The sequence below is a fragment of the Rhinopithecus roxellana genome, chromosome 5 (assembly GCF_007565055.1).
Source record: "Rhinopithecus roxellana isolate Shanxi Qingling chromosome 5, ASM756505v1, whole genome shotgun sequence".
NCBI classification, from domain to species: domain Eukaryota; kingdom Metazoa; phylum Chordata; class Mammalia; order Primates; family Cercopithecidae; genus Rhinopithecus; species Rhinopithecus roxellana.
In genome coordinates, this window is record NC_044553.1 from 162,071,477 (window position 1) to 162,094,133 (window position 22,657).

General features: G+C 42.0%; 1 protein-coding gene across 11 annotated transcripts in view; it reads left to right on the forward strand.

Annotated features, from left to right (window-relative positions):
• The window catches only part of MARK3 (microtubule affinity regulating kinase 3), a 119,204-nt gene that overhangs the window by 14,970 nt on the left and 81,577 nt on the right, over nucleotides 1–22,657 (forward strand). For 8 of the 11 annotated variants that reach the window (XR_004057236.1, XM_010353603.1, XM_010353606.1 and 5 more), the window contains exon 2: nucleotides 4,446–4,637. The exons of 1 other annotated variant lie outside the window; for it this stretch is intronic. Coding sequence is in view for 7 of the 10 variants with exons in the window: in XM_010353603.1 (XP_010351905.1) it covers nucleotides 4,446–4,637 (192 nt within the window). In the remaining 3 variants the exon portion in view is untranslated. Of the gene's footprint in view, nucleotides 1–4,445; nucleotides 4,638–22,657 lie in introns of those variants that run through there. 2 more of the 11 variants (XM_030930070.1, XM_030930069.1) reach the window with 2 other exon arrangements.

A 22,657-nucleotide genomic window follows, 5' to 3' on the forward strand; every position in this document is an offset into this window, starting at 1 on the left:
GAGACTCCATCTCAAAAAAAAAAAAAAAATCAAGTGGTTATCAAATAATTATATAACATTTGTGTGTGTGTGTGTGTGTGTGTGTGTGTGTGTGTATGTATGCAGGTTGTTTATTGGCTCCTTAGGAAGAAAAAAATACGTATATGAAATAAGTAACAGTACAAGAATTCAGAATTATTTGTTTAAATGTTTAAAGTTGGTATTGAGTGCTGTGGTATAAGTATAGGGAACTTTTTCTTAGGGTCAGTAATAGATTCTTGGGAAAATACAATGAAGGGCAAATGAAAGCAAAAGACAATTTAATTTGCTTCTGTTTCGAGGGAACGTTTTAAAAGTTAACTCTTAAATTTTTTAATTTAAGAACTTTGTCAGGAAACATTGAATTAAGTTTAACCCTAACAAGCATCAGATCTGTCAGTCTGTTGTGTGAGGAAATACAAGTTTCTTTCTGCTTTCTGTTATGACTGTTGATGTGCATGAGCGTGTTTTAGGTTAGGCTGGGTTATGCTGTGGTAATACATGCCACCAAAATCCTCATGATTTAACACAATAAAAAACTTTTGCTCACACCAAGTCTACTTGAGGGCTCATTGGCTCCATGGAAACTGATCTCCATGTCCAGGCTGGTTTGGTCTTGTGGCCATCCATTTTAGGGCAATGCTTAGGGTCAGGAGAGCAAAACACAGGGCTGGAGAGTTAAGCACGGGTAACTAAATGCTTCAGCATGGGAATGGCATTCATTTTCACTCACAGGAGGTGTTCAACTTAGTCACATGGCTGTCTGTGCCTAACCTCAAGGGAAGGGAGTGCAGTCCTCCGGGAACTCAGATGTAAAAAAGCCAGTGTGGTGAATAATAGTATTGTCTACAAAAAAAAAGTAGCATAATAGAGTGAGATACAAGCAAAGTACATTGGGATCCCAGTAAGGAGAAGTAAGAAGTTCTGATGAGATGCAGGGAGAGTCATAGAAGGCTTCATGAAGATGGTGACAGATGATACAAACACAATAGAATTAGTAGGTTTTCCTTAGGTATGAAGAGAAGAAAGGACATTCAAATGGAGGGAACAACACTGACTGAATCAAAGCTAGAGTATACTGGATGATGTAGTGGGAGAGGGAGAAGAGATGAGTGGGCCTTGAATTCGTTTAACATTCAGCAAAAATGTATTGCATATCTACTATGTGTTTAACATTCAGCAAAAATGTATTGCATATCTACCATGTGTTAGGCACTGTTTCAGGTTTGGGTAATATCTGATAATGAACAAAACACAAAAAGTCTGCCCTTGTGAAGGTTACATTGCTAGTGGATGAAGTGCTGAGGAGTTAGTATTTTATTACAAGCACGTTGGTGAGTAAGCAAAGATAGGAACATTGGATGCCTATGAATCTTAAGATTTTCCTGGCCGAGCACTGTGGCTCATGCCTGTAATCCCAGCACTTTGGGAGGCCAAGGTGGGCAGATCACTTAAGGTCAGGAGTTCGATACCAGCCTAGCCAACATAGTGAAACCCTGTCTCTACTAAAAATACAAAAATTAACCGGGTATGGTGGTGTGCACCTGTAGTCCCAGCTACTCGTGAGGCTGAGGCAGGAGAATTGCTTGAATCTGGAAGGTGGAGGTTGCAGTGAGCCAAGACCGTGCCATTGCACTGCATCCAGCCTGGTGACAGAGTGAGACTCCATCTCAAAAAAAAAAAAAAACAAGATTTTTCTAATATTTCTATTTTACATTAAATAGAAGGCAGTTGGTTTGCATGAAAATTATTATTTCACCAATTTGCCTCATTATAGAAAACACACACGTCAAAGTCAAATAAAACATAGAGATGAATCTCTGAAGTTAAAATATTTTATTTGGGACGCAAGAATTGCAATTTGGGGCACACACACAGACCACAGGGTGGTCTTCAGTACGTATGAAGAGCAAAGTAAAGGATGGAGGTTTTATAAAGAGAAGTGTTACATATTTTGAAAGACAGGTCATTGGCGCTAGTAAAGTTTTGAGGAGGTGGCAAGCCCTGATTGGTGAGGGACAGTGGTGGGTAATACTGGTCTTAGAGGCAGCAATAAGTTGTTTCAGTAGCCATTAGATAAACTGGTTTCAGGTTACAATAGGCAGTTTCAGCAGTCAGGCTTCCAGAGAATTATAATCTTGGAGCAATGTTATAATCCCCCACCCCCACCCTGCCCCCATCCCCTGGCCCTCAACTCTGATTTAGTTGAGTATGAATAGAATGACCCAATTAGTATGATCAGCTTTCACACATGAAAGTTGAATTTATGAAACATATAAATTTGAAAATGAATGTTTACATTGCAAAAGCTTTTTTAATGAAAATTTTGGCCAGTAGTTTAATTTCAATGAATATATTTTCTTTGCACAGATAGTAAAACCACTTGATACATACTTCATGGGGACATGGACTGCTTTATGCACTGCTTTTTCCCACACCATAAGTAGTGCCTGGTGTGTGTGTGTGTAGCTCACTCAGTAAATATTCAATGAATGAATGAAGAAATTCAGAAGATAAAAAAGAGAAATTTCCCTTATTTTTAATCTTCTGAACACTATAGCGGTTAGCTTTATATCATTTATTCAGCCATTCTAATATTTATTGAGTACCAGTTTTGTACCAACTGCTATTATATAAGGAATAATAAATTCCTGTTTTTGTTTTCATGAAACTTAAATTCTAGTGTAATTAAAATCATGTAGAAATAAACGTAAACATGGTCACCCAGCTTCTTTTAAAACTAGACTGCAGACCGCGTGGGGTGGCTCACGCCTGTAATCCCAGCACTTTGGGAGGCCGAGGTGGGCGGATCACGAGGTCAAGAGACCGAGACCATCCTGGCAAACACGGTGAAACCTCGTCTCTATTAAAAATACAAAAAATTAGCCGGGCATGGCGGCGGGCGCCTGTTGTCCCAGCTACTTGGGAGGCTGAGGCAGGAGAATGGCGTGAACCTGGGAGGCGGAGCTTGCAGTGAGCCGAGATCGCGCCACTGCACTCTAGTCTGGGTGACAGGGCGAGACTCCGTCTCAAAAAAAAAAAAAAAACTAGACTGCAGTTACAATAGCATGCATCTTGTGCACAACAAAATCTACCTGTTTTTGTATTAAAGCCTTAGTATCAAAGCTTTATTATCATTTTAGTCTTTTCTTTTATCAACTCCATATTTATAAATGGACTATTTTCCCAAAGTTCTAATATGGAAATTAGAATAATTTTTGTTATAGGAACAATGTTTACAAGTTGCCTACATTTGTAGCGAGGTCATAAAAAGCCTGTTTTATCTAAAATAGACATTTGCAGTAAAAACATAGAAATTGTTGTTATGATGCTGTATTATGTGATAGTTGAGTAAAATATACAAGAGCCTATCCCCAAACCTGGTATGTGAATGTAAAAATATTAGAGAAATAGTGAAGAAGTAGATGGAGATTAATGTGGAAATTCTGAAAAGGACATCTTTTGAGAAATTCAGAGGTAGATGGCAGAAGTTTTAAAGCTTACTTTCACTTTAAAACACCCGAGTTTCATTTTCTTTGACTTGAGTGTATTGCAAAGCAGTTTATTAGTTAAATTAGGCTTGTTTTGATGAATAGATACATAGAGAAAGACAGGATATTTTCCTGGATAAAAAGTTGGAAAAGAGAAACATATAAAGGGGGTAGAAAGTGGCTGTGAGTGCGTGTGGAATGAGAAGCCTCCCTCGGGCAGGAGTTAACAGCCACAATGGGGAAGGGATTAGGACATCTAATCCTTTGTGTGTGGGGGCCAAGGGAGCAGTAGTAGCAGGATGCCTGCGCATACAGCTGTGTACACAGTGCGTACACAGAGGTGTAATTCTCGGGCCTGAATATTTCATAGAGTAGAGACATATTGAGTACTTTATTCATCTATTCAACAGTGGCCATCTATTAAGGGCCACACAATCTAGCTATTTCTGTAAAGCACATTGTTTTGAATTACTGTTAGCAGTGTAGTGTAGAAGGAAATTGGGAATTCAGATTCTCTATAGATTTCCCCCTGAACAGTTATGTGGCTGTACCCTTATCTGGTGAATGGTGACATTAGCTTTTCCCTTGCTGCACGGGCTGTAGTGAGGCACAGGTGTGCAGGTGCACTTACTAGCATATGGAAAAGTTAAGCACTGTATAACCCGAAGGCAGCCCTTTTACTCCTATTATATATGGCAGCCACGTATGCAAAATATCTAATTTATTCCTGAACACCCAATTGAACTTCAACACTTGGTATTTTTTGTCTCAGAATTCTCATTTTCCTCAAATTTATATTATGTGGTTAAATTCCTTTGAAGTGCTAGATACTTAAAATTAAAGTAGGAATGTTGTTTCTTCAACTAGAAGCTCTTAGAACTTGGCAAGCACTCTGTGTTCTCTCGTTTCCTTATCTTTGTGTATGCTGTATTGCAGCACACGTCACATGGAGATGGGCGTCAAGAAGTTACCTCTCGTACCAGCCGCTCAGGAGCTCGGTGTAGAAACTCTATAGCTTCCTGTGCAGACGAACAACCTCACATCGGAAACTACAGACTTTTGAAAACAATCGGCAAGGGGAATTTTGCAAAAGTAAAATTGGCAAGACATATCCTTACAGGCAGAGAGGTAAATACCAGTTACGCTTATTTCTGTTATGACAGTTGCTCTGTTTATTTCTATGTAAGAGAGAGAAAAGAATATAGATATATTTGGCCTTATTTCTAAGCTAAGTAAGCTATTTATTTGTTTTGTTTTTATTTGTTTATTTATTTATTTTTGAGATGGAGTCTCGCTCTGTCGCCCAGGCTGGAGTGCGGTGGCGCAATCTCAGCTCACTGTAAGCTCCGCCTCCGGGTTCACGCCATTCTCCTGCCTCAGCCTCCTAAGTAGCTGGGACTACAGGCGCCCGCCACCTCACCGGGCTAATTTTTGTATTTTTAGTAGAGACGGGGTTTCACCGTGTTAGCCAGGATGGTCTCGATCTCCTGAACTCGTTTTTTTGTTTTTGTTTTTGTTTTTGTTTTTTTGAGACAGAGTCTCACTCTGTCACCTAGGCTGGAGTGCAGTGATACAATCTCGGCTCACTGCAACCTCCGCCTTCCAGGTTCAAGTGATTCTCTTGCCTCAGCCTCCCGAATATCTGGGATTACAGGCACACACCACCACGCCAGGCTAATTTTTTTTTTTTTTTTTTTTTTGTATTTTTAGTAGAGACGGGGTTTCACCATGTTGGTCAGGCTGGTCTCCAACTCCTGACCTCATGATCCGCCCGCCTTGGTCTCCCAAAGTGCTGGGATTACAGGCATGAGCCACTGCGCCTGGCCTATTTTGTTTTAAGACAGGGCCATACCCTGTCACCCGGGCTGGAGTGCAGTGGTGCAATCATGGCTCACTATAGCCTTGACCTCCTGGGGTCAGGCAATTCTCCCACCTCAGCCTCCCGAGTAGCTGAGACTACAGGCATGCACTGCCACACACGGCTAATTTTTTTAAAATTTTTTTGTAGAGACAGGGTTCTCACCATGTTGTCCAGGCTGGTCTTGAACTTCTGAGCTCAAGCAGTCCTCCTCCCTCGACCTCCCCGAGTGTTGGGATTACAGGCATGAGCCACCATGCCTGACTAATTAAGCTGTTTCCTTTTTTTTGGTGGTGGGAGGGTGGGGGTTGGGATGGAGTCTTGCGCAGTAGCCCAGGCCTGGAGTACAGTGACATGGTCTCAGCTCACTGCACCCTCCGTCTCCCAGGTTCAAGCGATTCTCTTGACTCAGCCTCCTGAGTAGCTGGGATTACAGGCGCACCCCACCACACCAGGCTGAATTTTTATTTTATTTTTATTTTTAGTAGAAACGGGGTTTCACCATGTTGATCAGCCTGGTCTTGAACTCCTGACCTCGTGATCTGCCCGTCTTGGCCTCCCAAAGTGCCATGATTACAGGCATGAGCCACTGCTCCCGGACTATTTTATTTTCAAGACAGGGCCTTGCCCTGTCACCTGGGCTGGAGTGCAGTAGCGCAGTCATGGCTCGCTAAAGCCTCGACCTCCTGACCTCAGGTGATCCGCCAGCCTCAGCCTCCCAAAGTGCTGGAATTATAGGCATGAGCCCCCACGCCTAGCCTAATTAAGCTTTCTCAAAAGAACATGAAACATATATTAGGTGTCTGGGAGTTTTTTGTTTGTTTTGTTTGTTTGTTTGTTTGTTTTTGAGATGGAGTCTCTCTCTGTCGCCCAGGCAGGAGTGCCGTGGTGCAGTCTTGGCTCATTGCCAGCTCCATCTCCCGGGTTCACGCCATTCTCCTGCCTCAGCCTCCTGAGTAGCTGGGACTACAGGCACCCACCACCATGCCCGGCTAATTTTTTGTATTTTTAGTAGAAACGGGGTTTCACTGTGTTAGCCAGGATGGTCTCGATCTCCTCATCTCATGATCTGCCTGCCTCGGCCTCCCAAAGTGCTAGGATTACAGGCGTGAACCACTGCGCCGGTCTGGGAGTTCTTTTGCTTTCCCATTACTTTAAATGTTGGAAATATCATAGAGGGTTTAAATAATCTTTACCTTTAAAAATAGGTAATGTTTTGTTCTTTTTCAGTAGCAAATATCTGCCACCACAGTAAAAATTGTCTTTAACTTCAGGAATACACTTAATTTGTATGAGCTGATGTTACTTGCTAATCAATAGTATTGTCAATATTTACAAATTTATCTTCAAGAATTTTCTTAATTTACTTTTCTCATAGCGTACGTTTAGTCAGTTATTGTGTAGGAAGGCACATACTTTCCTAACCTTGGTGAAATGACTTTGCTAGTTCCTATTCCTATTAATCAAAAAATACATGCATTAGAACCACAAAACTAACTCCCTCCTATTGTTCTATTTGTATGGTACAGAGCCTGTTTTGCTGCTTTTTTTTTTTTTTTTTTTTTTTTTTGAGACGGAGTCTTGCTCTGTTGCCAGGCTGGAGTGCAATGTTGTGATCTCAGCTCACTGCAACCTCCGCTCCTGGGTTCAAGCAGTTCTCCTGCCTCAGCCTCCTGAGTAGCTGGGACTACAGGTGTGTGCCACCATGCCCATCTAATTTTTGTATTTTTAGTAGAGACAGGGCTTCACCGTGTTGGCCAGGATGGTCTGAACCTCTTGACCTAGTGATCTGCCCACCTCAGCCTCCCCAAATGCTGGGATTACAGGTGTGAGCTAGCATGCCCAACCTTTGATATAGTTTCTTGCATTTAAGTCTCTGCGCCTATTGTTTCCTGTACCTGAAGTACTCTTTACTCTTCTGTTTAGGGAACATTTCTGAGACATAATCATTGACAAATACCCTTTCCCCAGGCATGGGATTCCATAAAAATCCCGATACTCCCCTTATACAGCACAATTTACATTGTATTGGAATTGCTCGTTTGTCTGTCTCCTGCTCTAGTCTGCAGGCTATCTCCAGTCTGTAGCGGAAGATGACAGAACTTAACACAGTGCTTGGAGCCTGTTAGGTACTTAATAAATATTTGTTAAATGAATGTAATAATACTGTTTTTTGGCGGGGGGCGGGTGGCAACAGAATCTCACTCTGTTGCCCAGGCTGGAATGCAGTGGCGTGATCTTGACTTACTGCAACCTCCTGCCTCCTGGGTTCAAGCTATTCTCCTGCCTTAGCCTCCCGAGTAGCTGGGATTTCAGGCACCTGCCACCACACCCAACTGATTTTTTGTATTTTTAGTAGAGAGGGGGTTTCACCATGTTGGCCAGGCTGGTCTCAAACTCCTGACGTCAGGTGAACCACCCACTTTGGCCTCCCAGAGTGCTGGGATTACAGGTGTGAGTCACTATGCCTGGCCTGAATGTAGTAATACTTGATGGAAGCTTTTAAAGCAAATACTCTCCCTGTGCAGGACCCTCCTGATAGATGTGCCAAGATTGTGACACATATGGCATAGCATTCATGCCTGCAGCCCACCAGGACTGGGGCTGCAAGAGCATGAGCCCCGGATCCGTCATCTGTCAGCAAGCATCCTCTATTTGAAGCAGTGTGACCTGTAAATATTCTCATTTCCTGTGTGTGCTGAGACTTGGAAAAGATTGGGAAGCACTGGACTATGCTAACTGGAATTTTAAAAGACTGTTGCCAGAGATTTGCGTCTTGACAGTTCATCAATTTTAGTGATAAAATCCTTGTGGATTTTTAGTTAAGACTCCTTGTTGTTGAGCTGCCGTAGACTGCTTTTGGAATCTGTAAACAGCTTGTGTGGGCGGAGCTGTCCTTGTTGTCCTTGATTAAAGCTTTCTTGAGATAAGGAACCAGACCTCTGAGTTTCTTAGTTCCCACCAGTTCCAGGTGGCTACTTGCCAGCTTCCTTACGTGGGCAGAGATGGTGGGCTAAGAGAGCATTGGGACAGACACACCCTCTCCCATTTACCTTACCTAACTAACATTGTCTGGAGTCTGGCCTGTGGTGTTTACTTCTAGTAGGTTCTTTCTCTAGAAATGCTTGAATATGACTAGCAGAGTGGTTTAATGTAAAAATTTTCTCAGTTTTTTTAAAACTTTGAACAAGTTCTCACTCATAGGTGGGAGTTGAACAGTGAGAACACGTAGACACAGGGAGGGGAACATCACACACCAGGACCTGTCAGGGGGTGAGGGGCAAGGGGAGGGATGGCATTAGTAGAAATACCTAATGTAGATGATTGTTTGATGGGTGCAGCAAACCACCATGGCACATGTATACCTGTGTGACAAACCTGCACGTTCTGACATGTATCCCAGAACTTAAAAAAAAAGAAAACACTTTTGAACAAAATCATTTTACTCTTTTTTTTTTTTTTTTTTTGCCTATTGTAGATATGACATAAAATGTAAACATTATAGAAATTAATTATGTAGAAAGTAAGTTCCTTGAAATTTGTCTCTTCAAAGACAATCACTTTCAGCAGTTTGGTATATATTCCCAGAGTTTTCTATATAAACATTAACTTTAAAAAAAATTTAACGAAAAGGGACTTATATGGGACATGATGATAGTTTTTTTTTACTTAGTAATGTACCTTGACCGTGTCTGGGTCTTAGTACTCATAGATCCGACATATTAGTTTAAAGGCAGCATAGCCTCCCTGGGTATGGTGGTGCCATAGTTTATTTCCTGGCAGTGGGCATTAGGGTTGCTTCTAAGTTTTTGTTGTTACGAATGGATCTGCAGTGGACATTCTTTAGCATTGTGTGTCCTTGTTAAGTGTTTCTGTAGGATAATTCCTAGAAATGGAAGTCCTAGGTCAAAGTGGATGAATATTTGACATTGTAATAGATACTACTAAATTGGTTTTGAATAAAAAGTGATGTACCTACTTTATTATCCTACCAAAATGAATGAGTGTTCATTTTCCTACATGCTTCTACACTGTAGATAATTTTTGTCTATCTGAATGTCTTAGTCTGTTTTTGCTGCTGTAACACAATACCAGAGACTAGGTAATTTATAAAGATAAGAAATTTATTTCTTACAGTTGTGGAGGCTGGGAAGTCCAAGATCCAGGGGCTGCATCTGGCCAGGGCCTTCTTGATACATGAAGGGCGTGATGGAAGGGCAAAGGGTGGGGAGCAGCGGGGAGGAAAGAGAAGAGGAGGAGAAAGGAAGAAAAGAGGGCAGAGCCCTTGCAGTCTGATTGCCTCTCCAGGGCTCCGTGTCTTAGTACTGCTGCAATAGCAATTACATTTCAACATGAGTTTGGAAGGGGATGTTCATTCAAACCATAGCACTTATGGACAAAAAAAGGGTGTAGTAAAAGCCAGAAGTTGCTTTTTCCCTTTTCACAACTTAGATTTATGATCTTTTTATATGTTTTTGTCATTCATAATTTCTTTTTGAAGCAAGTTCCCTGGCCCCCCACAGTAGCTCATGCCTGTATTCCTAGTGCTTTGGGAGGCCAAGGCAGGAGGATCACTTGAGCCCAGGAGTACAAGGCTGCATTGCGCTATGATTGTACCACTGTATTCCAGCCTGGGCAACAGAGGACACTGTCTAAAATAAATAAAAATAAAACAAGTTTCCTGTTTATATCCTTTATTCATTTTTCTTTTTTTTTAATCTTAGTGAAGTTAAGCCCTTTATGTTTCAGTCATCTGTCTGATATGTCTGTTAATATAGGTTTTGAATATCTTTCCCTAGATTGCTTCTTTTAACTGTTTATGATGTCTTGTTTGAGGGAAGTTTTTAAGTATTTTTGTAGCAAAATCATTTAATCTTTTTCTTTATTACATTTGGGTTTCATGTCTTCGTGAAGATTTGTCCCATGACTTAAAAAACAGTTTTGTAGGCCGGGCGCGGTGGCTCACGCCTGTAATTCCAGCCCTTTGGGGGGTCCGAGGCAGGTGGATCACCAGGTCAGGAGATCGAGACCATCCTGGCTAACACGGTGAAACCCCGTCTCTACTAAAAACACAAAAAATTAGCTGGGCGTGGTGGCGGGCACCTGTAGTCCCAGCTACTCCGGAGGTTGAGGCAGGAGAATGGCGTGAACCCGGGAGGCGGAGCTTGCAGTGAGCTGAGATCTGGCCACTGCACTCCAGCCCAGGCAACAGAGCGAGACTCCGTCTCAAAAAAAAAAAAGTAAAAAAATGGACATCAAAATGCTCATTTTATATATTTTTAAAATACATGTACCAGTTGTGAAATTCATCTGATTTAGCTCTTAAATGGAAGTGCTACCCATTATCCATATTGTCCTGGAAGCATCTATCCCATATTTACTATGAATTTGGGGATGTTAGTTGCATCTGCTGTCTTACTTTTGACCAACTTTTCATAGCTTATAGTTATTTTGGTGTGAAATATTGCCTGTTTTACACCACAGTTTTCTTTCAAGTTCATTATTTTCCCCCTACTAATTTTCATAGCCTCCCAGAGACTTTTCCCCTCACATGAACTACAGAACTCACTTGTTTCAGTTATTTGTGCTTTATTGGAGTTATTTATTGTTAAAAAATTATTTTCCTAAAGTAATGCATGCACATAGCTTGACAAGTCAAATATACTGAAAAGTTCTGGCCACGCACAGTGGCTCACGCCTGTAATCCCAGCACTTTGGGAGGCTGAGGCGGGCAGATTACAAGGTCAGGAGATCGAGACCATCCTGGCTGACTCGGTGAAACCCGTCTCTACTAAAAACACAAAAAATTAGCCGGGTGTGGTGGTGGGCGCCTGTAGTCCCAGCTACTCGGGAGGCTGAGGCAGGAGAAAGGCGTAAACCCAGGAGGCAGAGCTTGCAGTGAGTGGAGATCGCGCCACTGCACTCCAGCCTGGGCGACAGAGCAAGACTCTGTCTCAAAAAAAAAAGTTCTAATGACAATCAGAAGTTTCTTTTCTTATCTCTTTTTCCTCAGCATTATTACTCAAAGGCCCCCACTTTTTTAAGCTCTTTCTTCTGATACTCTAATAGCTTTCTCCAAATTTATTATTTTAAACATCATTGACTTCCACTTCCCACTTCCATATCTACATTTCTTTCCCTGGCTTTTCTATTGCAATGATATATTTGGCGTATTAAATTAAGACTGTGTAAGTATTGTTGAGTTTTGGCGATGGTCATTTATTTTCTTATATAATTTTAAAGCTTTGTCTAAATAGTTACTTCTTTTTCTGTAAACTGTCTTAGGTTTTATGTGTTACTGCTAATCGTCCAAAATGTTCTAGCTTATCTTTCAGATATCTTGCAGTACTCACACATATAATATAATGTATTAGCTCAAGAGAGAGTCAGTGAGTATAAATTAGAGACAGCAAGGTAGCTCTTTCTAGGCACAGATAAGTGGGATGGTAACTACAGGGAGACATTAGGCCAAGGTATGTTTTAGAAGATAGACAAAATGTCAAATATTTCTCTACTATTGGGGATAATCTAATAGAAAGGAGGAAAGTGGTGCTGTTGAGGAGATGTTGGAATAGGTGAGGGGATGGTGGAGGCATTGGCCTTTGGATAACATGGACAGTTCTTCTATAGAAATGGAGGAAAGCAGGCCAGGCGCATCACGCCTGTAATCCCTGCACTTTGGGAGGCTGAGGCAGGTGGATCACCTGAGGTCAGGAGTTCAAGACCAGCTTGCCCAACATGGTGAAACCCCATCTCTACTAAAAATACAAAAATTAGCTGGGCATGGTGGCATGCACCTATAATCCCAGCTATTCAGGAAGCTGAGGCAGGCGAATTGCTTGAACCCGGGAGGTGGAGGTTGTGGTGAGCCGAGATCGCACCACTGCACTACAGCCTGGGCAACAGGAGCAAAACTCTGTCTCAAAAAATAAAGAAAGAAAATAAAGAAATAGGAGGAAAGCAGAGGGTGCTGGCATCAGTACAGGTGAGAAGATCCTTATGGTAGGAGGAGCTTGTAGAAATTCTCTGCTGAGTGCAAACTATTTTTTCAGTAAAATGGAAAGCAAACTGATCTGCTAAGAGGAGGAGATATATTAGACATGTGAGTAGGTTAAAATAATTGTCAGATAAGCAGGAGAGTCAATGGACTAGAGAAATGTAGAACTGCCAGGCAGCCTTAAGGCTTCCCTGAGGTTGGTGACCAAGGATTTAAAGTGGAAAGAGTCAGCATGGTGGTGCGTTACTCTCCAGCCACATTCAGTTGCCCAGCTGCAGGCATGGCATTTGCAGAGGTTGGGGTTTTGCCACATGAATATAGTGAAAGGACAAAGGAGCGTTGATATGGAGCCCCCAGGGAGTGATCACAATGAAACTAGGGATATAACTAGGAAGTAAGAACTTGAGGAAGACTGACCCTGTGAAGGGGTGGGGTCAGTGGGTTACAGATCCTGGTAAGTTCCGACAGTTATTGGAATACTAGATTGAGTGAGCAGGAAGGTAGGAGAAGTTGGTTAAAGAATGAGAAGCTCAAACTTGGATCATGAAAGGTTTTCAGATACTGGTAATGTCAGAGACTGGAGTATAACAACCATGTAAGTAGCTTAAGTATGTAACTTTTTTTTCTTTCTGGAAGTTTATCCTTGGTTTTTAGAAATTACCCATTGAGGTGCCAAGGGTTAGTCTTCATTCGTTGTTCTTGGTGCTCATTGGACCCTTTTAATATGTAGATTTTTGTCTTTCAGTTCTGGAAAATTGTCTTTTTTAACTTAAAAATCTTCATTCTGGAATCCTCAAGCAGAGACTGGAGTGCTTGAAAAGAGCCTCAAAATCTGTCTTCTATCTCTGTGTTTTTACTTTCTGGGAGATATTTTTAACTTCATCTTCCAGTCTTTCTGTTAAAAATGTGTGTGGGGGCCAGGTGCAGTGACTCATGCCTGTAATCTCAGCACTTTGGGAAGCTAAGGCGGGAGGATCACTTGAGATCAGGAGTTTGAGACCAGCCTGGCCAACATGGTGAAACCCTGCCTCTACTAAAAATCCAAAAAAATTAGCCAGGCATAGTGGCGCGAGCCTGTAGTCCCAGCTACTCAGGAAGCTGAGGCAGGAGAATCGCTTGAACCCAGGAGGCGGAGGTTGCCGTGAGCCAAGATCACGCCACTGCACTCCAGCCTAGGTGACAGAGCGAGACTCTGTCTCAAAAAAAAAAAGAAAAAAGATGTGTGTGTGTGTCTCCTCTCCCCAACTCACTCTTTGATCATTTTCATCTGTTTGTTGTTATTGTTTTTACAACATCTAGCTCTTGGCTTTTTTTTTTTTTTTTTAACTTTTTTATAAAGTAGATTTTCGTTCCCTGCATTGTTTCTCTTTCTTTCTGGAGTTCTTTCTTGTTACCTCTCTTTCATGTAGAGACTGTCTCTGGTAGTCTGTTAGCCTCTGGTTGTCGGTACCTAATGTGGAGCCCTAAGCGTCTGATCACAAGCTGTGTTTGTATGAATAGGACATGTTTGACCACAGAGCTTTCCTATTGGGAGTTGTCTGGTGCTTTTATTGAAGACCCCAGATATTTGTGTCCTTAGATTTCTGAGAGTATTCAGTTTCTCTAGATAAGAACCTTCTCTTCTGCCTGGGAGGAACAGATGATCCCACCCCTCAATCACTGAGTCCTCCCCCTCCTGCCTTTTCATCTCGTGCTTCACTCCTGTCCTCTGCTAGGCCTGTTGAAACCCAATTTCTTCATCCTGGGGTGTGTGAAACTTCCTGAGACTTTGCATTAATGGTTATGTGTTTAGTCACGAGTTTGTTGGTGTAGACTATGTTAACAACTTTACAGAAAGTTTGGAGAATAGAGAAGAAAAAAACCCCCACAATCCTAATATTCTGAATACCATTTTCGTTTTTGTGTATTTTCCATATACATGTTTTTTCAACATATATTTGATTATAATTTTGTATCTTGTTTTTTCCACCCTTGAAATTTTATCCAAAGCCGTTTCCTGTGTTGCCACTAATTGTCATAATTGTTCGTTTTAGTGGTTATGTACAATGCCATTGATGAGAACAGCAGTTCTCAAACTTTTCTGTCTCAGAACTTCTTTAAACTGAAAATTGAGGCCGGGCGTGGTGACTCAACACCTGTAATCCCAGCACTGTGGGACGCCAAGAAAGGTGGATCATGAGGTCAGGAGATCGAGACCATCCTGGCTAACACGGTGAAACCCTGTCTCTACTAAAAATACAAAAACAAAATTAGCCGGGCGAGTTGGCGGGCGCCTGTAGTCCCAGATACCAGGAGGCTAAGGCAGGAGAATGGCGTGAACCCGGGAGGCGGAGCTTGCAGTGAGCCGAGATTGTGCCACTGTACTTCAGCCTGGGTGACAGAGCGAGACCCTGTCTCGTAAATAAATAAATAAATAAATAAATAAATAAATGGAAAATTGAGAACTCCCCAAAGCTTTTATTTATTAGGGTTGTATGTATTGATAGCTGCTGAATTAGAAGTTATTACTTAGGAACTTAAAATATATATTAATTCATTAAAAATAATCGTATTACATGGTAATGTAAGTAACATATTTTTATGAAAAACAACTATTTTCCAAAGCAAATTATTGAGAAGAGTGACATTGTTTAAGTTTTTTGCAAACCCCTTTAATGTCTGGCCTAATAGAAGTTAGCTGGGTTCCTGTGTCTGCTCTGCATTCACACTATTTCAATATGTTGTTTTGGTTGAAGTGTGTGAAGAAATGTAGCTACAGAAAGAAGGGAGTATATTAATACCCTTTTCAGGTGATTGTGGATATCGTTCTTTGACATTATACCAAAACTCAGCAAGTAGTTTCTTGGGGGTGGGTAGACAGTGGTGAATTGAATTTTTATTCAAAACAGCTGTAGTCACTGACAAAAAAATGTTAAAACCCAGAATGATTTGCTTCAATTAAAAATTAATTATATCCCAAGAGCAGGGGTCCACAAGGTTGTCTGAGGGGAGGGGTGAACTGGCCCAGGTCAGAAATGGAGCAGGTCAAAACTCCCCTGCTGATCAGGGCGATGGGGATTGGGGTCAGGATTGCTCCTATGAATAGCCACTGCCTGCAGAACATAGCGAGATCCTGTCTCTTAAGAAAAAGAAACAGAAACTTTTGGAAACAAGCAGACAAGAGTGAAAGAAAGCCTTGGTGTAAGATATAATTTACATATTCTATATAAGATATAGACTACATATATAACTAAAAAAGCATGAAAACAGCATGCTTTTAGTACAACCTGGAGGTATAGTTAATGTGCAGGAAAAAAGCTCCATATAAACCTAATCCCTATATATAAAAAGTCACTTAATTTCCACAGTTTTGAACATTTTGTTTTTCTTTTTGAGATAGAGTCTTGCTCTGTCGCCCAGTCTGGAGTGCAGTGGTGCAATCTCACCTCACTGCAGCTCTCTACCTCCTGAGCCCAAGCAATTCTTCCACCTCAGCCTTCTGAGTAGCTGGGACCAGAGGTGTATGCCATCACATCTGGTTGATTTTTTGTATTTTCTTTAGAGACGAAGCATCCCCATGTTGCTCAGGCTGGTCTTGAACTTCTGGGCTAAAGTGATCCTTCCACCTGGGCTTCCCAAAGTGCTGGGATTAAAGGGATGAGCCACACACCTGGCCAACACTTTGTGTGTGTGTGTGTGTGTGTGTGTGTGTGTGTGTGGTAAAATACATGGAACATGAAAGTTATGATGTTAACCTTTTTTTAAGTGTGTAGTTCAGTGACATCAAGTATATGTACAATTGTTGGGCAACCATCACCACTCTTCATTTCCAGGCAGATAGTTAATACTTATTTTTTTGTGGTTTCTATATTTGCAAATTTACCTGTTCGATAAAATTTATTTGTAACCTTAAAATCAGTACAGTGCTTTGGTAATCCTTTTTGGACATATGCAGAATGGTGAAAAATATGCACATCCCTAGCTGAGATTCAATAAGGGCACACTTTGCTTTCTTTTTTTTTTTTTTTTTTTTTTCTCTGAGACGGAGTCTCGCTCTGTCGCCCAGGCTGGAGTGCAGTGAGTGGCCGGATCTCAGCTCACTGCAAGCTCCGCCTCCCGGGTTTACGCCATTCTCCTGCCTCAGCCTCCCGAGTAGCTGGGACTACAGGCGCCCGCCACCGCGCCCGGCTAGTTTTTTGTATTTTTTTTAGTAGAGACGGGGTTTCACCATGTTAGCCAGGATGGTCTCGATCTCCTGACCTCGTGATCCGCCCGTCTCGGCCTCCCAAAGTGCTGGGATTATAGGCTTGAGCCACCGCGCCCGGCCCACTTTGCTTTCTTATTTCAGTCTTCATGCTGTAAACCAGTGTCCTTTTTGTGATCTATTTAATGCCATTTTTTTTTTGTTCGTTTTTGTACTTTTTGTTGATGGTTTTGCTATTTAAAATGGGCCCCAATCTTAGTGCTAAAGTGCTGTCTAGTCTTCCTAATGCATACTTGAGTGAAACTTACCTAACACATGCGTTTTCTTTGTAAGGCACCTCATGGCCTTGCCATGGATAAAACTCTAGACAGTTGAGTTTTTTCTTGCACTGTGCATGGCTAGGATGCTTTACAAAGAAGATGCATGTGTTAGAAGTTTCACTCAGTGCGTTACAGTGCTGTGGCTGTGAATTCAGTGTTAACCAATCATATATAGTAAAGAAGGTGTTCTTAAATAGACACAAACATAAAACAAACTTATGTATTGATCAGTTGATGCAAAATGTTGTGACCAGAGGCTTGCAGAAACCTAACCCCCTAGAAGCAATGATTTAGTATTCACCAATTTGGTGAGCACAGTAACTTCATAGAATGAACAACGAGAATTGACTGTAGCTCCTTTTTTGAAAGAAGAGGCTTAATTATGGAGAAAGAGATCAGGAAAAATCACAGGCTTTCCTCATTTGTGTGATTTTTCATTCTGTTCCTGTCTTCAAGAGTGGAGCCCTAAGAAGAAAACTGAGAACTCCCAGTAAATAGGTAACAAGTGCCTGGCTTAGCCTCATAGACGCCAGAGAAACATTGGCCTTTACACTGGGACATTCCACACACATAACACAGAGTTGTTTTCTATGGACAGTTGAGTTTTTCCTTTTCCAAGCATATTCTAGGGTTGGCTTTCTGTGCCCTACTACATGTGCCGCTGTACTGCTGTCAGATTTTTATCTCCCAGAAATTCTTTGAAGTCACTTTCTTCTGGTGGCACCCCTTCCCTTCTCTTGGCCATTCTTTGTCATTTGGTCTTTGTTCTTCAGTTGGGCCTATCAGGTGGCAGGAGAGAGAAATGCATGTGATCAGTATGCCATCTTTAACCAGTGTCCTCATTATGGTTATGAAAATAAGTTTTCATGTAATTATTTTTATTCAAGTTACATATTACACACAGTTTAAAGAGTCAAGACTTGTTACAAAGCAGTCCCCTAGACTCACCTGTTTCCTTGTCTCCCAAGATGGCCACTTTTAATCTATTAAAGTGATTCTTTAGTCTTTTAAATGATTCTTTCATACTTTATAACATCCTTGTAGTCTTACTTGTTTTTCAGATTTAGGCATTATCTGTTGACATTTTATTTAAAGTCATCATTGACTTTAAAAAACACAAAAACTCTTTACTGAAATGTAAATGTTGGGTGCAATGGCTCATGCCTATGAATCCCAGCACTTTGGGAGGCCGAGGCAGGCGGATTACCTGAAGTCAGGAGTTCGAGACCAGCCTGACCAATATGGTGAAACCCTGTCACTACTAAAAATACAAAAATTAGCTGGGCATGGTGTGTGTGCCTGTAATCCCAGCTACTCGAGAGGCTGAGACAGGAGAATTGCTTGAACCCAGGAGGCGGAGGTTGCAGTGAGCTGAGATCGCGCCACTGCATTCCAGCCTGGGTGACAGAGCAAGACTCCATTTCAAAAAAAAAAAAAACAAAAGAACGTAACACACATAAAAAGTGCCCAAATCGTAAGTGTACAGCTTGATGAATTATCACAAAGTAAACACATTTGAATAACCATGACCCAGGCAAAAAATATACTGTGATCCACACCCTAGAAGCCTCCCTTTGGCCTCCTTCAGATCCCTTCACTACCCCACCTCTTCAGGTGAACCACTGTGCCACCTTTAATACCATAGGTTTTGTCTGTCCTTTTAACATTGTACTAGTAGAATGTTAGAGTATATTAATAATAGTGTATTGTTTTGTGTCTGTTTCTTTTACTCTATTTCATGCTTGTGATATTCTTCCATGTTGAGGTTTTCATTTGTAACCAACTGTTGTAGTTGTTTGACTTGGTCTTCATTTGCTATGGATTGCATTGTATGCCTCAGAATTCTTATGTGTAAGCCCTAACCCCCAGTGTGACTGTATTTGGTAATAGAGTCTTTATAGAAGGTTAAGTGAAGTTGTAAGTATGAACCCTGATTGATAGGATTAGTGCTATTACATAAAGAGACACTAGAGAGGTAGCTTTCTCCACCATGTGAGAACACAGGGGAGAGGGTGGCCATCAGCAAGCCAGGAAGAAGGTCCCCTCAGAACTGTGAGAAAATAAATTACTGTTAAGCCCCACAGTGTGTGGTATTTTGGTTATGGCAGCCCAAGATGACTAATACATCATTCTTCAGGCCACTCTGTCCCCCTAAAGGACTTGGAGTCTTTTTTTTTTTTTTTTTTTTTGCCTCCTCTTTTAGTGGCTGTGAATGCTGTAACACTTTCAGAAGCAGGGTGTTAGGATCTTTTGACCATTAGTGAACCAACAGAAAGTGGAAGATAAGGATTTTTCTCCAGTGAGTGTTTGCTGTGGATCTGTTGGAAAAAGCCCTTCTCATGTATGAGCTGTCCCTATCCCTATTTTGTAATTTTCCACTTTCCTGCTGCCATCAGAGTGAATGTAAATGGAATTTCCCAGAAATTTCCACAGCAAGTGGCTTTCTCACTTAGTGAGCCCCCTTGGTGTTTGTTGTGTCTCCCTTTACCCAACCCCACAATCACTGGAATGAAGGGGTGGTCTTCTCTCCAGTCTATACTTTTCTGAGGCGCTGCAATTGGGTATACCCCAGTTACTACTTCTTTCGGTGACCCCAAGGTTTCAGCTTTGCCTGAGCTCTCCAGGCTCCAGCTCTGGGCCAGGGTGATTTTGGTGGAGTCATCCCAGCAGGGAGCTAGGAGGAAGAAGAGATTAGGAACTCCCGCTCAGGCTTCTTTGCTACACATACACATGTCACATCAAATGATGATGTTTCACTCTGGGGACATGGTTGCTTTTGATAAAATGACTTTTCTACAGTTTAGTTAAGCTGAATGAAACATTTGAGCTCCTATTTTTGTTTCAGATGCTATTGAATAGCTGTATCTGAAGATAAACGTGTGTAAGAACAGAATCAGGCCGGGCAAGATGGCTCATGCCTGTAATTCCAGCACTTTGGGAGGCCGAGGTGGGCACATCACCTGAGGTCAGGAGTTCAAGACCAGCCTGGCCACATGGCGAAACCCCGTCTCTACTAAAAAAATACAAAAATTAGGCCCAGTGCGGTGGCTCAAGCCTGTAATCCCAGCACTTTGGGAGGCCGAGACGGGCAGATCATGAGGTCAGGAGATCGAGACCATCCTGGCTAACACGGTGAAACCCCGTCTCTACTAAAAACACAAAAAACTAGCCAGGCGAGGTGGCGGGCGCCTGTAGTCCCAGCTACTCGGGAGGCTGAGGCAGGAGAATGGCGTAAACCCGGGAGGTGGAGCTTGCAGTGAGCTGAGATCCGGCCACTGCACTCCAGCCTGGGCGACAGAGCAAGACTCCGTCTCAAAATAATAATAATAATAATAATTTTTAAAACCACATTATCTGTTAAAACACCAGAAGCTCTGTTTCTTGGTTACTAATTATGAGTATTCAAGGCCTCAGGTCAACTCAGCATTTATTTTTATTTATTTATTTATTTATTTTTATTTATTTATTTTTTTTGAGACGGAGTCTCACTCAGTTGCCCAGGCTGGAGTACAGTGGCGCGATCTTGGCTCACTGCAAGCTCCACCTCCTGGGTTCTTGCCATTCTCCTGCCTCAGCCTCCCAAGTAGCTGGGACTACAGGCGCCTGCCGCCACGCCCAGCTAATTTTTTGCATTTTTAGTAGAGACAGGGTTTCACCATGTTAGCCAGGATGGTCTTGATCTCCTGACCTCGTGATCCGCCCGCCTCGATTTGAGATGGAGTCTCGCTCTCTTGCCATACTGGAGTGCAGTGGCACGATCTTGGCTCACTGCAACCTCCACCTCCCAGATTCAAGTGATTCTCCTGCCTTAGCCTCCCGAGTAGCTGGGATTACAGGCCCGTGCCGCCATGCCCAGCTAATTTTTTGTAGTTTTAGTAGAGATGGGGTTTATCATGTTGGCCAGGATGGTCTCTGTCTTCTGACTTCATGATCTGCCTGCCTCTGCCTCCCAAAGTGCTGAGACTATAGGCGTGAGCCACCATGCCTGACCTATTTATTTATTTATTTAATTTGATGGAATCTCATTCTCTTGCCCAAGCTGGAGTGCAGTGACACCATCTTGGCTCACTATAACCTCCATCTCCAGGTTTCAAGTGATTCTCCTGCCTCAGCCTTTCAAGTAGCTGGTGAGATTATAGGCATCCGCCACCAAGCCCGGCTAATTTTTGTGTTTTTAGTAGAGATGGGGTTTCACCACGTTGGCAAGGCTGGTCTCAAACTCCTGACCTCGGGTGATCCACCCGCCTCGGCCTCCCAAAGTGCTGGGATTACAGGCATGAGCCACCGCACCCAGACAACTCAGCGTTTATTGAGTACTCCTTATGTGCCAATTAGGGCTATAAAGATAAATAAGATGTCTTTTCCCCAGTTGAGATATGCATAAGACAGTTCGCATTTGCCTATTGCAGTAGTCAGTATTTTCTTCTGCTTACTCAGTTTCCATTGAAACTTATATTTTCCAAATACAAAATTAGAATTCCAACTTGGCGTTTTTCAGGCGCACGCACTCATTTATTCTACACTCCTTCCCCAGTTCTGATTTGCTTCCTCCTGAAAATGGGGGTGATGGCCCATCCACTCCAGGGTCAGAATTGCTGGATGCCCTGTTGAAGTGATTTTTTTCTGTAGCTCCTCTGGAGGTTATAGACTCAGGGAATAAGTAATATGGTCAGGTGGAGGCTTTAGACCAAGTTCAGCAGGGTTTTTAAAACATGGTGTTCATATACATAGTGCAGCCATTCTCAAAAATATGGCATGGGGAGATCCCTGGAGGTTTTCTGAGACCCTTTTCAGGAGTCTGCAGAGTCAAAACTATTTTTGTGATACTATTAAAACATTTGCTTTTTTCATTCTCTCTCTCACAAGTGTAGAGTAGAATTTTCCAGAGGTTCCATGATGTGTGATATCACAACAGATCAAATACAGAAGCTTGTATGAAAAGTTCATACAATATATATTATTTGTGTTATAATGGGCTTATTGTTATTTTGAAATCAGTTGTTAAATACTTTTTTAAATGCTCAGTTTTTATTTGTATTACGATAAATATTCATTGATACTACCCACATTTGGGGGAATCAGTAATCTTTAAAAGTGTAAAAGGGACCAAAAAGTGTGAGGATGCTTTCTTCAAGGGTGGGTCTTCTGGGCCTGGGTCCTGCAGGATGCCCAGCAGGAAGCAGAGCCTCTTTGATCTTATGGGGGTGGGCTCATTTGCTGTTTTGGAGCTCAGGTGCAAAGCTGAGTTACTTGATATTCCCTGGTCATGGCAAAGCCTCTCTCCACTTTTCTTCTCTTCTATTGTCACTTCCATTCTTTTCCCATTCTGGATACCCAGAGTCCATAGAAATCATTTTTACCTGACAGCGATGAGCTGACCAGAAGCTATAGAAGCTATAGTACTTCCTATATCCTAATGGTTTTTAAAACTACTGGCTGGAGCATACTCATCCTTTCTGAACAAAGGCTGCTAGGTGACCCTTTTGTTGCCTCTATGTATATTCACTTGGTTAGCCCACAGATTGGTTTGGATCTAGTTCCCTTTCCTTCTTTAACTGCCCAAAGGGCTTTTCTATTTAAAAAAAAAAAAAAAAAAGTTTTCAAGTTTTCAGATTCAATACCCAAGTATTTATATGCTTACCCATCCCAGAGTCAGCTAAATTTAAAGTGTCAGTAAATTGTAAAGAAAAGATTTGCTACATTGCATATGTTTTTAGAAGTGCTTTCTGTGTGTAATCTCTCTGTCTCTCTCTCTTTCTTTTTCTTGGTTTGGAGGAGATTTTCCCCTTG